The sequence below is a fragment of the Bos taurus genome, chromosome 13 (genome assembly GCF_002263795.3).
Source record: "Bos taurus isolate L1 Dominette 01449 registration number 42190680 breed Hereford chromosome 13, ARS-UCD2.0, whole genome shotgun sequence".
Classification (NCBI taxonomy): Eukaryota; Metazoa; Chordata; class Mammalia; order Artiodactyla; family Bovidae; genus Bos; species Bos taurus.
In genome coordinates this window covers 25,947,047-25,961,675 of record NC_037340.1, presented here as the reverse complement: position 1 = coordinate 25,961,675, position 14,629 = coordinate 25,947,047, and the positions used below count along the sequence as shown (strand labels likewise).

At 42.6% G+C, this 14,629-nt stretch overlaps 1 protein-coding gene across 1 annotated transcript in view; it reads right to left on the bottom strand.

Annotated features, from left to right (window-relative positions):
- The window catches only part of GPR158 (G protein-coupled receptor 158), a 298,531-nt gene extending 295,631 nt beyond the window's left edge, over nucleotides 1-2,900 (bottom strand). The window contains exon 1 of the mRNA NM_001206442.1: nucleotides 1,999-2,900. Coding sequence (NP_001193371.1) covers nucleotides 1,999-2,900 — 902 coding nt within the window. The remainder of the gene's footprint in view (nucleotides 1-1,998) is intronic.
- Between the last annotated feature and the right edge of the window lie 11,729 nt (nucleotides 2,901-14,629).

Here is a 14,629-nt window from a genome sequence, read left to right as displayed (position 1 = left end):
TCCTTGAAAATACATATATTTTTATGCATCAGCTACAATATACGTAGCACTCCTAGGACACCTTTATGAGACAGAGTTTAGCATAGTGATTAAAAGTATGAAATGAGCTCAAATCCTGCCTCTGCTGCTATTTAACTGCTGCATGATCTTGGGAAAGAAGCTTCAGGTTCTGTTTTTGTAAAATTGGGAAACTAATAAAACCTAACTCTTAGGGTTGTTGTGAGGATTAATCAAGATAATACATGCAAAGCAGAGCACAGAGCCTAGTATAAAGTATATATTAGTAAGATGGGTGGATAGATGGATAATATAGATAGATACATGGATACATAGATGGATCTTTCAATCCTGGGAGCTGGGACTCCCTGAAAAGGCTTATGTGAAGGCCAAAAGCAATTTTTTGGCAGTGAATGGCATCTGCTGATCTTTCCTCTTCTGAGCAAGCAATATGGCAAATGCTCAAACCTGGGATCAGCTCTGACTAATAGGATCCTGCAGAAATTAGGAGGAAATAAGATTATCTTTAAAGTAGGAAAGAGTTATGCTGGTTTAAGATAAGATCCTTGAAAGAGAGAAACACAAAAAAACATTTAATGTGGTCATCCAATGTCAGAGAAAAGGGGTTATTTTTCATTCATGTCATCTCAAGTGTTGCCAGCATTAACAGCTACAGAATTTTATAACTGGGTGTCTCCCTAGAGACTGTCTATTGCTAGTTTACCTCCCTTACTTGATAAATAAGTAGCTGAGGGCCAGAGAGATTAAGCAGATTTCTTGAGGTCATTCAGCAGTAAATGACAATGCCAAGACAAATAAGTGTTCTGACTCCTCCTATTAACCCACCCAGCACTTTCCCTGGTATCTTTCACCAGGTTATCATTCTTTTATGTGCCAGCAGGGCATTAAAACACATACAGGTGCCTCACTTTTGCCCAGGTTCCCAAAAAGTACAGAAGCAACCTTTACCCCCCAAACCTTCTTCCCACTGGGAATGGGGAAAGGGTCCCAGTTAATCTATGGCCCTCTCCCAGACCCTCTTTGGAGTTTCTATCCTTTCTGTTCCTCACGTTCACTCTTAAGGGCTACTTCTAAAAGTTCTTCACCCCAAAGATCAGGCACATCCCAGGGCACAAATTACCCCCTGCTAATTTGCACATTCTCATTTTCCCACAAATGCAGAACTACAGAACTGTTAAGTCTCCTCTGAGTCCCCTGACTGAATTCAATGAGAACTGATCCCTCCCTTCCTAGGCTAATTCAATCAGGTTCATTTATAAAGGGTGAGCACCTGAAGAGCCAGAGAAACCTGGCTGCTGCTGCTGCTAAGTCGCTTAGGTGTGCCTAAAAAGAGGAAGAGCGGACCAGGAAATGGGAGGACTCGGGGAAGGAGGGAGATGAGAAGAAGGAGAACACAGAGCAAATTGCAAAGTCTGGATCTGGGAGACAGCTATGCTGCTGAAACTGACTCACTGCTGAGGGTACAGAACTGCCGGCGGGATTGACTGTTTTCATCATGCGCTCTGATAACTGACTAACAACAGACTGACGCCCCAAACTACACACGTAGGAGGAAGCAGGCGGAGGCTATCCCGAAGTTGCAGGAAAAAACGAACTCTCTTCCTGCTCCCTTCTCTAGTCTCATTAGATGTTCACCAGTCTGCGCCTGGCTAGCATGCCCTGAGCTCGCCAGGTTTCTGTGCATCACCCCTAACAGGGAACTCCCCTCCCTGCTCTCCCGAGGGTTAGAGAGAAACGGCATCTCTGCTTGCAGGGATACTGATATGAGAGAAAAGCTTTCGCTGAGCGTCTGAAGCTTACAAACGCGGGGCGCTTCTTGTCCCTAAGCATTTGCGGCTGCGTGGGGTGTCCCTCAGCCCAGGTCTGGGCTTTGAGGGTGGGAGGCGTAAGGGTCACAGCCAAGTGTTCCTTCTCCACACTCACAGCCACCCGCGAAACCGGAAGGAAGGTTTTGCCTTTTATCTTTTTACCCCTCCCTACCTGAATTCCGGGACCAGGTTAGGCTGCAACCCGTAGAAAGCAGCGGAGAGAGTGACCAACCACCCAGGCTTGTAACTGCCATTCTCGCACTCCAGATAAGGCGGAGACCACTTGACATGGCTCTTGTCCCCGCTCAGCCCGTCCCTGCGCCGCCAGCTATGGCCCAGGCCCCGTGGCCCCTGATTGGAGCCGCGACGGTGTAAGTGAGTCCTCCACTTGCGCCGGAGGCCGTGGAACCACTCGGTCTCCAGCGTGGCGTTGGCCAGGTGGTGTGCTGAGGAGGACAGGTCCTGGAGCAGGATGCGACTCTCCTCACGCGTGGCCTGGAGGAAGACCTGCGGGGCGGGTGCGGACAGCGACTCGGTGCTGAAGGTGATGGCCGCCCGGGAGATGCTGGGTTCACCCTCTAGGAGGCTCCGCACCAGCGCTTGGTACCACTCCAAGTCGTCCTGCAAGTTCTGCTCCCGCGACTTATTGCTCTGCAGCATCATGTTGAGGAAGTTGGTGGCGTGTGTCAGCGTGTCCAGCGCCCCGTGCAATGAGGGATGGGAACTGGCTAGGGCAGGCGACTTCCCCGGCAGGCCCGCCAACTCGTAGCGGCTGGAGCAGTTGGCTCGCTTCAGCTTGTGGGAGTCCCCGGTGTAGAGGTAAGAGGCCACGTCCATGGGCACCTCCTCGGCGAGTTTCTGCGCCAAGATGGTGCCGTCGGTGGAGCGGCTCCAGGGAGCAGAGGGGTCTGAGGCAGAGGCTCGAGCCGGCTGCTGGGCGTGTTGCTTCGCCCTCAGGGTCCTCTCTCGAGGGGGATCCGGCCGACTTGGAGCTTCGCGGCTGGCGCCAATAGCTCCCAATCCGAAATGAACAAGCAGAAGGCAGAAGAGGAAGGGGTAAGCCATGACTCCCATCTGCCTCGCAGAGCGGAGAGGAGGTAACGGGAGGAGTCACTTTTTAAATTGTAGTCGTCAGTCTGTCAGCAGTAAGACTTTTGCTAGGGGTCTTCCCCCTTCTCCAGCAGGCATCCAGTCCAAAAGGACTTTAAAATAGGGATGTTCCGAAATATGCCCGGCTGACTAAGCTACCGTCACAGGAAATCAAATCACCTGTGGCAACGCCGGCTGCTCCCGCTCCACAATGGGTCGGCTCAGGATTACGCACCTCGCAGCCTTGAACCGAACAGGTTACATCCCTTTTGCAGCCGGCAGCTATAGTTAGCCTGCTTACGTCTTTCCTTCCACCGCCGCTCTCATTGAGGTGTGTTCAAGAGCTGCTGCTGCTGCCGCCGCGGCCACCGAAGACGCTGCTCCATCATCTCACCCGTGGCAGGTCGTTCCCGCCTCCTGGCTCTGGCTCCTCCTCGTTCGCTTCGCCCGGAGACGCGGAGCGCGCGCGCACAGACCGGCACAGCGAGCGCAGGGGCGAGTCCCAGAGAGCGAGGGTTTCTTTTAAGATGTTTGCCTCTCCGGAGCCAAGAGGGTTAGGCAGCTGGTTAACTGGAGTCTTTAGGTTTGGCCACAAACCACACTCCTGCCTCTCCCTGCTCTCGGGAGGAAAGCCAGTTTAAAGAGGCAGCTTGGCCGCAACCAGCCCTTGTAGGGCGGCTTCAATTCGTCTTGTTCTCTGTTTGGTCGGCTCCTCTGTCAATCAGCCGAGTACCATTTGTTCGGCTGGGGCGGGAGCTGTCCAGTGCTGAACCCGAGGCGGCACGGAGGAGGCAGCGGCGCGGGATGCAGCAGTCCTTTCACCCACTCGAGTTCCCTGATGACTCGAGAGCGTGAAGGGTTGGGGGTGGGTGGCCTGGAGTAAAGGTAGAAGCAGAGCTTGGGTGGCTCAGAGAGAAGGAAACTTGGATGTACTGAGGAGGAGGGTGTTGGCGTCTTGCATGCTTCGTTAAATCAGTCTTTTCTTTTGCCTGGAAAAGAGAGGAAAAGTAGTTTTCATTTGTGACATATATCGGAGGGAGGGATGTAGGATGAAGACGTGTCCTCCCAAGCATCTGCTCATTTTAGGCAAATGATCAAATCCTCCTCCTTGTTGTCGGTTAAAGAAATTATTAAACCCTACTTGCCAAGGTCTTGGCTGTAAGGGAGTAATGGAGACATCTACTGGCTGAACTTTAAGGGGGAAAATGCCATCTAAAGAACGCTTGCTTGAAAGGGATGAAGGGGAACCTGTGGAAATGTAAACAGAGAATGTGCCAAAGGGCGAGGATAGGGGCAGGATGCAGACTGTGAGAGAATGAGGATGAGTCAGTCTGTGGTGAGTGGGAAGGAGAGCCATTCTGACTGGGAGTTCCTGAAATTAATGAAGGCAAGAACTAAGACATCTGATTCACCATAGATTGGGATGTCCCAGCTAAAGAAAGAAGAGCAGAATAACTATGCTAGGACTCAAAAAAAAAAAAAAATGATTGGACATTCCCTTAACACAGTCCAATTGTTTTATTTGAAGCTTTAACCGGGTCTTCTGACACTTTCATTCAAAAATACTATTTAGTACTGGATATGTAGTGTCTTCTGCACCTCCATCTTCTATATACACCTCCATTTTCAAATTTCCCAAGAAAGACACAAGATAGAAAGTCTCAAAATCATTTCAATTCCCAACTTTTAAAAAAGCCACCTATGGCATTCTAAGATAGCATGGCTTAGACTTGCTTTATCATTTCATTCTCCTTATTGAGAAAATATTGAAGGATGAAAATTTAAGCTCCAAAGAGCAAAAGTTTGCCTTCATTGGTCACTGTAGTATCTTGACCACTTAGAATGCCTGGTGCTAATTGGTAAACTAGTGAATGAACCATAAGATCATGATGAGGAAGCTAATTATTTTTAAATCTGTCTCCTCTAAGAAGAGATGTGTGCCTGATGTGTCAGTGGTGATGGCTTTTGGAATAAGACATAGCAACCAGTTTTTAAAACTGCAGTGTTGGGTCTCCAAGAGAGCTTTTATAGCTTTGCAGAGAATGGTTATTAGATTTGTGTTTATTCACAAGTAGAGTTCATGTTCATATCTGACTTGTTTTGATATGAAGTATACTCCTTTGCTAAATAAAGGTCATCCAGCTTAATCCTCTGATATAGGGCGTATGGCAATAATAATGTGATTTTCTGTTTGTTTAATTTATTAGAATATACAATATGATTTTCTGTTTGAAGACTGAAGTGTCATTTCCTCATTAATTGATTTTTTATAAAACCTATATAATTTATTAACAGCTCTTTAAAATTTGCTAGTATTACATTTGAAAAGGAAGGTATAATTTTATTAATAGGTCCCTCTATAAGTAATTCAGTGACTCGGTGTAATTGAAAGACCTGGGTTCTGATCCCAGTATTATTTTAAGCAATATATATATGGCAAGTACCAAAGTTTCTGTGTCTTGGAACATAAGTTGTATGTGAGCCTCATGCTTGGACATTAAGAGAGTCCCAAAATTCCACCTGAGCCCCTCTCCAGAAGTGCTAGTCCTTCTCTTAGTGTATGTCTAACAAGATTGGAGCAAGCTATGAGAGGTGCCTGCAATTTTGTCATAACCTTTAGGGGATCACTTTCCATCTACATTGCCAAACAACAGAGATGAACTAGTTAGGTTTAGAATAGCACTGTCCAATAGAAATATAATGCTTGTCAAAGATCAACATATATCATCTTAAATGTTCCTATAGCACATTTTAAAAGAAAAAGGTGAAATAAGATGTAATAATATATTTTGTTTAGTCCAGTATATCCAAATTTCATTTCAATAAGTAAACAATATAGCAGTTATTAATGAGGTAGTCTACATTTTTGTACTAAATCCTCAGAATACAATGTATATTTTACACTCTCAGCATATGGCACTTCATACTAGCTACATTTCAAGTGCTCAATAACCACGTGTGGCCAGAGGCTACCACAGAATACAGGCTCTGGAAGATAGCACATTACGGTGTAGAATGATGTAGAAAACCTAGGTTCACTCACAATAAGATGCTATGGTCCAAATGGTCTAGGAGGTCTGGTCCGACTAGGTAGACAACACTATGTCTGTGTTATTATCCATCACGGAAGGAGATCAGCCAAAAGAAGTTTTTTATAAGGACCAAGATACAACACAAGCTCATAGCCCTAAGCAGACTATGGAATGCCACACCAACTCACAGACATACACATTCAACAAATGTTGATTGAGTCTCTACTATGTATCAGACATTGTGCTTAGTAATGGGGTAAACATTTGCATGGTAGACACATGGACCTCACAGTCAAGTGTGTTTAAAGAGAGATAATAAGCAAAATTTTAAATTACATATTGTTGTAAGTGCCATGAAGAAATAAATACTGTAAATTTATAAAGAGTGAAGGATATGGGGTCAAGGATATTCTTATATAAAGAGATAAAGAAAAAAAAGACTTCTATGAGGAGGTAACAGTTGAGATGAGATATAACAAATGAGGAGTAATTAAGTAGGTAGTAGATAGTAGTGAACCAGCTGAGGGTATGATGAAAAGAAACTTAGCAGAAAAGAGAAATGGGAAAAGATGACTGCATTAAGATGAAGTTCATATATAATATAAAAAATTCAAACAATGGAGACAGAAAGTTGTTTTGTAAGTTAATCAAGTGATCCTGGCATGAATAGCACTTCTGTCCTACCACCAACTACATGAACATGATTTGTAGGGGAGATAAATATCCATGCATGGCCTCAAATTAAGACCTAAGTTATCTAAACGCATGTTAATACTGTGTGGGAACTTGACTGTAAACAGAGAATGTATGCATGACCTGTATGCCCTGTGTGGAAAAGCCAAAACCACTTCATCACAGTTTGAAAAGTCAATCTAATTGCTTTAGAACAGTCCATTTCGAACTGATGAAAAAGCAATATACAATGGAGCTTTGAGTTGTCAGGATATTATCAATTTATCACTGTTATTAAAAGGAAGATGTGATATTAGCATATGTTTAAATGAAATAAAAGTAAAAAAAAACCTGCTGAGACCATATTTTATGGGAGCAGTATAAAATTGTCTTAAAATTTTAAGTGCTGCTTTAAATCATTTAAATCAGCAATAACTAGGACAGTGTGATTTGGTGAGAGGACACTGGATTGGCAGTTGGCTGTACTTTCCACTTTGCTGATATCTGGTCATGTGATTTTTGACAATTTTTCTCAACCTCTTTGAGCCCTTTTGCTTCATCTGTAACACAAGAGTGATGTATTAGATACAGCCACAACTGAAAGTTTTAGCTGAGTCATGGATAATAGTCCAGGTATATTTTCCAGGAACTCATCATCCTTGATAGTTCTAGCTTTATAAGGTAAGTGTTATTTTTAGGTTCAATAATGCTAGGTCTCAGTAAACAAAATGACACAACCGAAATAAAATTCTTAATAAAGCAAATAAAGCCACAAAGAAGCAGCATAATCTGTCAATATAACACAAAATCAGAAATCCAGTTCTTATTCCTAGTTCTTATTTCCCTGAGCATATGCTACCCCTGTTCCTCCTGTGCCCATTTGCAAAATGAAGATCATAGTCTTTGTTATCCAAGAGCAGTGGTTTTGAAATTTCTGGATGCAGAATTGTCACTAGAGAATTCTGATCATCGCTCTAAGTTTGGGGAGAAGTTAAAAATCTGCATTTTAATAAGCACCACAGGTGATCTTGATGCAAATGGTCCATGGAGCACATGCTGAGAAATACTGCCTTGAGCCATGGAAAATAACTCTAATATATTAGAAGAGATCTCCTGGTAAACACAAAGCCATGGTATAAATTGTGAAACATAGCCTGTGGGTGGAAAAAATGAAAATAACACCTATAAAGAGGATCATCATCGTCGTCATGATCAATTAAATGTTTACACAGCACTTACAGTGGCCAAGCATTATTCTAAGGTTTTAGCCTCTGTAGTCTTCATTACCACACTGTGAGTTTGGTACAGCTACCATTCTACAGATGGGAAACAAGCAAATGAATTGCCCTAAGAAATACAGCCATCTGGCTCCAGATGTCATACCCTTAATCACTACACCAGTGGTTCTCAAATGTTGATACCCACTAGGTTTACCTGGAGAGCTTTCACCAAAGCACAAATTAGTGTCCTAAGCCCCCAAACTGCTGACTCAGTAGGTCTAGAATAGGACCTGAGAAAATATGCCCAGGTGATACTGATACTGCTGGTTCAAGTGATCCCAGGTAGCCTTGGCCTACAGTGGCTTGAAGCAGGACTTCAGCTCGCAGCCAGAGATTGAGGTCAGATCACGGCAGTGAGAGCACCAAATTCTAGCCACTTGACGAGTGGTCAATGACAAGGCCCTGGCTCTTCAGTTTTGCAAAAAATGAATTCTACAAAGATGGAAAGCGATGAAACTAGTAAAGTATTAGGAGGAAAAAAGAGAACAGTACCTGGTGATAGACACAAAGGCAGACTCAGAGAGTCACACCCTTGTGGTAGTTTCAGTTGCCTTTATGTGTTTCTTCAGGTTTCCTTTGGCCAATCATTTTGATTTGCCTGGTTCAGAGTGTATATTTGGTATATCCCAGTGTTCTTGCCAGGAGAATCCCAGGGATGGGGGAGCCTAGTGGGCTGCTGTCTATGGGGTCGAATAGAGTCGGACACAACTGAAGCGACTTAGCAGCAACAGCAGGATCCTTCCACACATGTCTTGGTCAAGATGAATTCTACCAAAGATGCCTATGAGAATTACTGTCACTTAGCATCACTCCCAGAGAAGGCAACGGCAACCCACTCCAGTACTCTTGCCTGGAAAATCCCGTGGCCGGAGGAGCCTGGTAGGCTGCAGTCCATGGGGTCGCTAAGAGTCAGTCGCAACTGAGCAATTTCACTTTTCACTTTCATGCATTGGAGAAGGAAATGGCAACCCACTCCAGTGTTCCTGCCTGGAGAATCCCAAGGATGGTAGAGCCTGGTGAGCTGCCATCTATGGGGTCGCACAGAGTCCGACACGACTGAAGCAACTTAGCAGCAGCAGCATCACTCCCCTTTTGATCTCCAAGGAGTCTTTCTGTGCATGTGTAGTCAGCAAAGTCTCCTGACTTCGAGAATGAATAATATGTGGTCTCTTTTCATTTATCTGGGCAGGGCTTAGCCTCCTCTCTTTCAATTGTCCTGCTATTTTCGTCTTGGAGTATCGGTCCACAGAGAACAAATTCTGACTGTTTGTGCTGGGGGCTCATCTATCTCCTGCCTCATAAGGATCATACTTTGAGAACCACTGCTCTGAGCAGTGCTTCTCACCATTATAATCTTGCTTTTTGGTAACTCTTTTGGTAACACTTTCCCATCCATTTTATATGGAAAAAGGAGAAAGTCAACATTAAGGGATGAAAAGATGCCTGAAATCTACTCAGAAAAAAAAAAAAAAACTCAGCAGTTTTCTATTTCTAACTTAGAAAGCTTACTCAAGATGTTTATGTGTTTTACTTAGCAGTTTATTCTCATCTGCCTCCGGTTTACCCTTAAAACTCTAACTGCCTGTCAGCATCACTTCTAACACTCCTTCCCTTTCCAGAGTCATCTCTGTTTTTCACTGAGAAGTCATGACTTGGACTGTTCTTGCATTCCCAGTGAAGTGCATTTTTAATACCACTAAGCATAGTACCATCTAGAGTCACTAGGGCTTTGATCCACATTGCTAGTTTCCCTTAATCCTCCTGCCCCTATGCACACAAAATGGTTCTGCAAACTAAACACACCTGATGAACTTCCTGACCACAAGGGAAGAGAGCACCAGGAAACGGCATTTATGGAGGAAAATCCTAAGTGTGCTGAGGCCAAGTATTTCCCTCAAACAACTTCCCATGATGCTGACCCTATATGCAGCAGTGCAGGAAAGGATTAATATATTACCTTCACCAAAAAAAAAAAAAAATCATCCAAATTATTCAAAGTCCAACTCCACTCAACACAAGGATCAGCACTCTTTCTTATTAAGGAATAAGAACAAAAACTTGAAGCCAAGTTTACTGAAAAATGGACTTTGTGGATAGCAAAAGATGGGAAATGGATTATTTTGTCTTTGCTTAACTTTGCTTCGCTTGCTGGAAGGAAGCCCCTCACACCATATATACCTGTATGTTGTTATAATTCATGATGTAGCCTTCATCAGCATATTACTTTGCACATAACAGGGGTTTACTTTATGATCAGTTTAGAACTTGACTCTCAGTCTGAATGCTGCTGCTGCTGTTGCTAAGTCACTTCAGTCGTGTCTGACTCTGGGCAACCCCATAGATGGCAGCCCACCAGGCTGTGCCATCCCTGGGATTCTCCAGGCAAGAACACTGGAGTGGGTTGCCATTTCCTTCTCCAATACATGAGAGTGAAAAGTGAAAGTGAAGTCACTCAGTCGTGTCTGACTCTTCGAGACACCATGGACTGCAGTCTGAATGCAGGAGATTTTAAAAGCGGGGATCTTCAAGTGCCCAGCATCACGCACAAATAGGAGACACTAATTAATGACAATTTATCATTGATAAAGAGCAGATGTTGTAAATCCAAAGAAACTTATAAATAACAAGTTTAGAGTAGTAAACTGCTGGTAAAATTTTTGCTGCAGCTTTTAAAAACTTGAGGGAAATCAATCCAGTAACATTGTTGAAATTTCAGACATCATCTTAATGCCGGGATTATATGGAAAGGAAAACAAAGAAACATAGCATGGAAATATATGCCAGCAAAATGTAGGAAAAGAATACAGTCACTGCACGTGTTTCAGAAATGCCTTCAGGCTGAGAAAATGACAAATCTGAGTCCAGATACAAAACAGTTTTACAAAGCTGTGGTTTTATTTTAACAGTCATTTATATATGCCTAGTTAAAAAAAAAAAAAAAAAATGTTTTCTCCAGACCTCTGCTATCCTTAAAGGGGGGGAAAAAATGAAGGCAAAGAAATTTAAGAGTTCCTATATAATTTCTGGTCAATTGGTCTCTCCTCCCCTTCCTCTTCTTTCTCCTCCCTTTACAGACATCAAGTGCTCGATGAAAAAGTAACTGAAAGTCTGGATTGTCCCAGGATAAGGGAAGAAGGAACGTCCATACCTTATTGAGGTTTACTTAGAAGCGTCTTCTTTTGATTATGTTCGGTGCTAGCATTAAGCAGGTTTAAGGCAGAAGCCCGAGACCTGTGCCATATATAAATCATTTTAATTTGTCCTTTGGAGGGACTCATGGGAATCAATAGTTTCAGGGAAATTTTTGCCTGGTCTTTACCAACAGCTCCCTATACAGACACAGAAGAATTCTAGAGAAGTTTTGGCACAAGAAAATTTCAGTTCCTTTCGTTCACTGTGTTAGTGAATGTTCTTGGGTGATGGGGCTGACTTCCAGTCTATATGACCATCATTTATCATAGCATCCAGGGAGGAATGGGCTCTTGGTGAGCATAGAAAAAGTAGACTAGGGAACAGAGGCTAAAAAGAGAAACAGTTTTCAAGGCTCTGCAGTATCCTGAGTGATGAAAAAGTAGCTGTCTCAACTGTTCATTTTTATATCTCAAATCAGATATTTTAGAATAAAAACTTAAAATATAATTAAAAGTCAAGAAAGAAATAAGAAAGCGTTTCTGAATGTCAAGGTTGTTTTTCATTAAAATGAATTAATCAAAAGCAGAAGCAAATATCTTTTCTTGAAGAATAATTAGTGATCTTCAGTAGAAATTGTATCCATGTATTAGAAATGAGTTCTGTTTCATTCTGCCTAGGGAGACAAAGAATGCTCAGTCTCCTAGTCATGTCCAATTGTTTGTGACCCCCATGGACTGTAGCACCGCAGGCTCCTCTGTCCATGGGATTCTCCAGGCAAGAATACTGGAGTATGTTGCTATTCACTTCTCCAGGGGATCTTCCCAACCCAGGGATCAAACCCAGGTCTCTCCTGCATTGCAGGCAGATTCTTTACCATCTGAGCTACCAGGGAAGCCTACCCACTAGGACTATAATACATAAGACAGACAATAGCATATGTTGGTGAGGATGTAGAAATCTAGGAGCCTTTGTATACTTCTGGTGAGAGTGTAAAGTGCACAGTCACTTTGGAAAACAGATTAGCAGTTTCTCAGATGAGTCCAGTATAAACTGTCATGTGACCCAGCAATTCTACTCCTAGGCATTTGCCCAAGAAAAATGAAAGCATTATGTTCATACAAAGACATGCACATTGTTCACAGCAGCATTACTCACAATAGCCAAAGTCCAGAAAGCTCTGAAAGATCCACCAACTGGAGAAAGGATAGACACAGTGTGGCACAGCCAGGTAGTAGAATCCTGTTCAGCCAAAACAATAACCAAATTGCCAACACTTGTGATACGTCACAGATAAAACATTACGCTAAGTAGAAGAAGCTGGACACAGAGACCACATATTGTATTTAGATGAAATGTCCAGAGAAGGTAAATGTATGGAGACAAAAGGGAGATTAGTGGTTGCCTGGGGCTGGAAACGGGAATAAGAATCAGCTTTAAAAAGGCTTGAGGGATCTTACTGAAAGGGGATGAGAATGTTCAAAAGCTGATGATGGTAGCTGTACCACTCAGTAAGTAATTTAAAATCATTGAATTTTGCACTAGAAATGGGTGCTATGTAAAATGTACTTCAATAAAGTTTTTTTAAATAAAAAAAAAAACTACCAACTCTAGGCATTCTCCACAATTGACTTGATTTTCTAGAATTAGCCTTTGACTCTATCTAGGGGCTTCTCTCGTGGCTCAGATGGTGAAGAATCTGCCTGCAATGCAGGAGGCCTGGGTTTGATCCCTGGGTCCAGAAGATCCCCTGGAGAAGGGAATGGGAACCCATTCCAGTATTCTTGCCTGGAGAATTCCATGGACAGAGGAGCCTGGCAGGCTACAGTCCATGAGGTCGCAAAGAGTCGGACACAACTGAGCAACTAATGCTTTCACTTTTTCACAACTTTCAGAGCCATCCTAGATTCCGTTCTACATGGTATGATTTACATATGCTGATTTAATGCTATCTGTGAACTTCTAGGTAGACAATTGAAGAAGTTTTGGGTTGCATTCTCATATATATTGTTTATTACCTTATTTAATGAATAAATACCTATGGGGGTCCACTATTTGCAAGACACTGTTCTAGATAAAAGTGATATAGCAATAAACAAGTCAAGTTTCTGCCATCATGGCACTTACATTCAGTTGTAATAAGTACTGTGAGGAAAAATAAAGTGGGATAAGATACAGAGAAGGACTTCCCTGGTGGTCCAGTGGGTAATACTCCATGCTCCCAAGGCACGGGCCTGAGTTCAACACCTAGTCAGGGAACTAGATCCCACATGCCACAACCAAAGTTCTCATGCTGCAACAAAGATGGAAGATTGCATGTGTCACAACTAAGACTTGGCACAGCCAAAGAGGTAAATAGTGAGAAGAAAAGAACAAGATACACAGAGATTGGAGGTCATGGAAAGCACCTCCAGTTAAGTGGCATTGAGTAGACAAGTAAATGGTGTGAAAGAGGGATACATGGGAAGACACAGGAGACAGCTTTCCCCACAGAAAATAATGATCATAAAACCCCTGAAAGAGTATCAGACTTGGTCTGTCCCAGAAACAGCAAACATTTCTATGTGAACAGGGGTCAAGGAATGGTGGAGGGAGAGAGAAGGTAACAATCAAATCACATAGAGTTTTTTGCTCTGCGGCAATGAGTTTTGCTTTTACTACAAGGGCAATTGAAAGTCATGGGAGGCTTTGGACAGGAGTAACAAAATCATGTCAGCTGCTGTGTAGATGGACAGAGGAGAGCGAGAGTAGAAGCAGAGACTAGTTAGAAAGCAGTTGTATTAGTCAAAGTGAGAGATGAGGGTGGTTTGGACTCCAAGTGGATGGGGAAACCAGGATGATGATGGTTGAGATGGTTGAAAATTGTTGAATTCAAGACTGTCATTTTCCAAAGATTGGAAATGTGGCTGCCTATATATACCCACTGAATTGCAGGTGCAAATAAGATTTTCCTAGAGTAAGAATAATTTTAATATATAAAATAATGTATGCCAACTCCATTTGGGAGTAGAATCCTAAGTTTAGAATAAAATTATTTTTAGTCTTTAGAAAAATCACTGTTCCTATGTATCAGTTTAAAGTACTTACATCCCATTTGAAAAATGAGCAGAAGATAAGAGCAGAAATTTCAAAACAGAAGATATATACATGGCCAGTAAATACAAAAATGTTCAACCTCATTAGTGAGTGTGGAAATGCAAATTAAAACAAGAGACAAACAAACTAAATCTATATGATTAGCAAAAATTAAAAAGTCTAATAATGCCAAGTTTTTGGCACTGGATGGGGAAAGGACAGAGAAGATGTGGATTTACAAAATCTCTTGTGCTGTGCTGGTAGAAATGTAAACTAGTATGATCATTTCAGAAAATAATTTTGGATTATGTAGTAATGTCCAACATTCACCTACCCTCTGATCTAGCACTTTCACTCTTGACAGATGCAGTCTTGACAGGACATATGTATACCCCATGATATGTGTAAGAATGTGAATCATATCAACTGTTTAAAAAGCACAAACCTGGAAAAATCTGAATGCCTATCCACAGGAGAACAGATGAATGAACTGTGTTTATTCTCACACAGAAGAAAATGAAAGCAA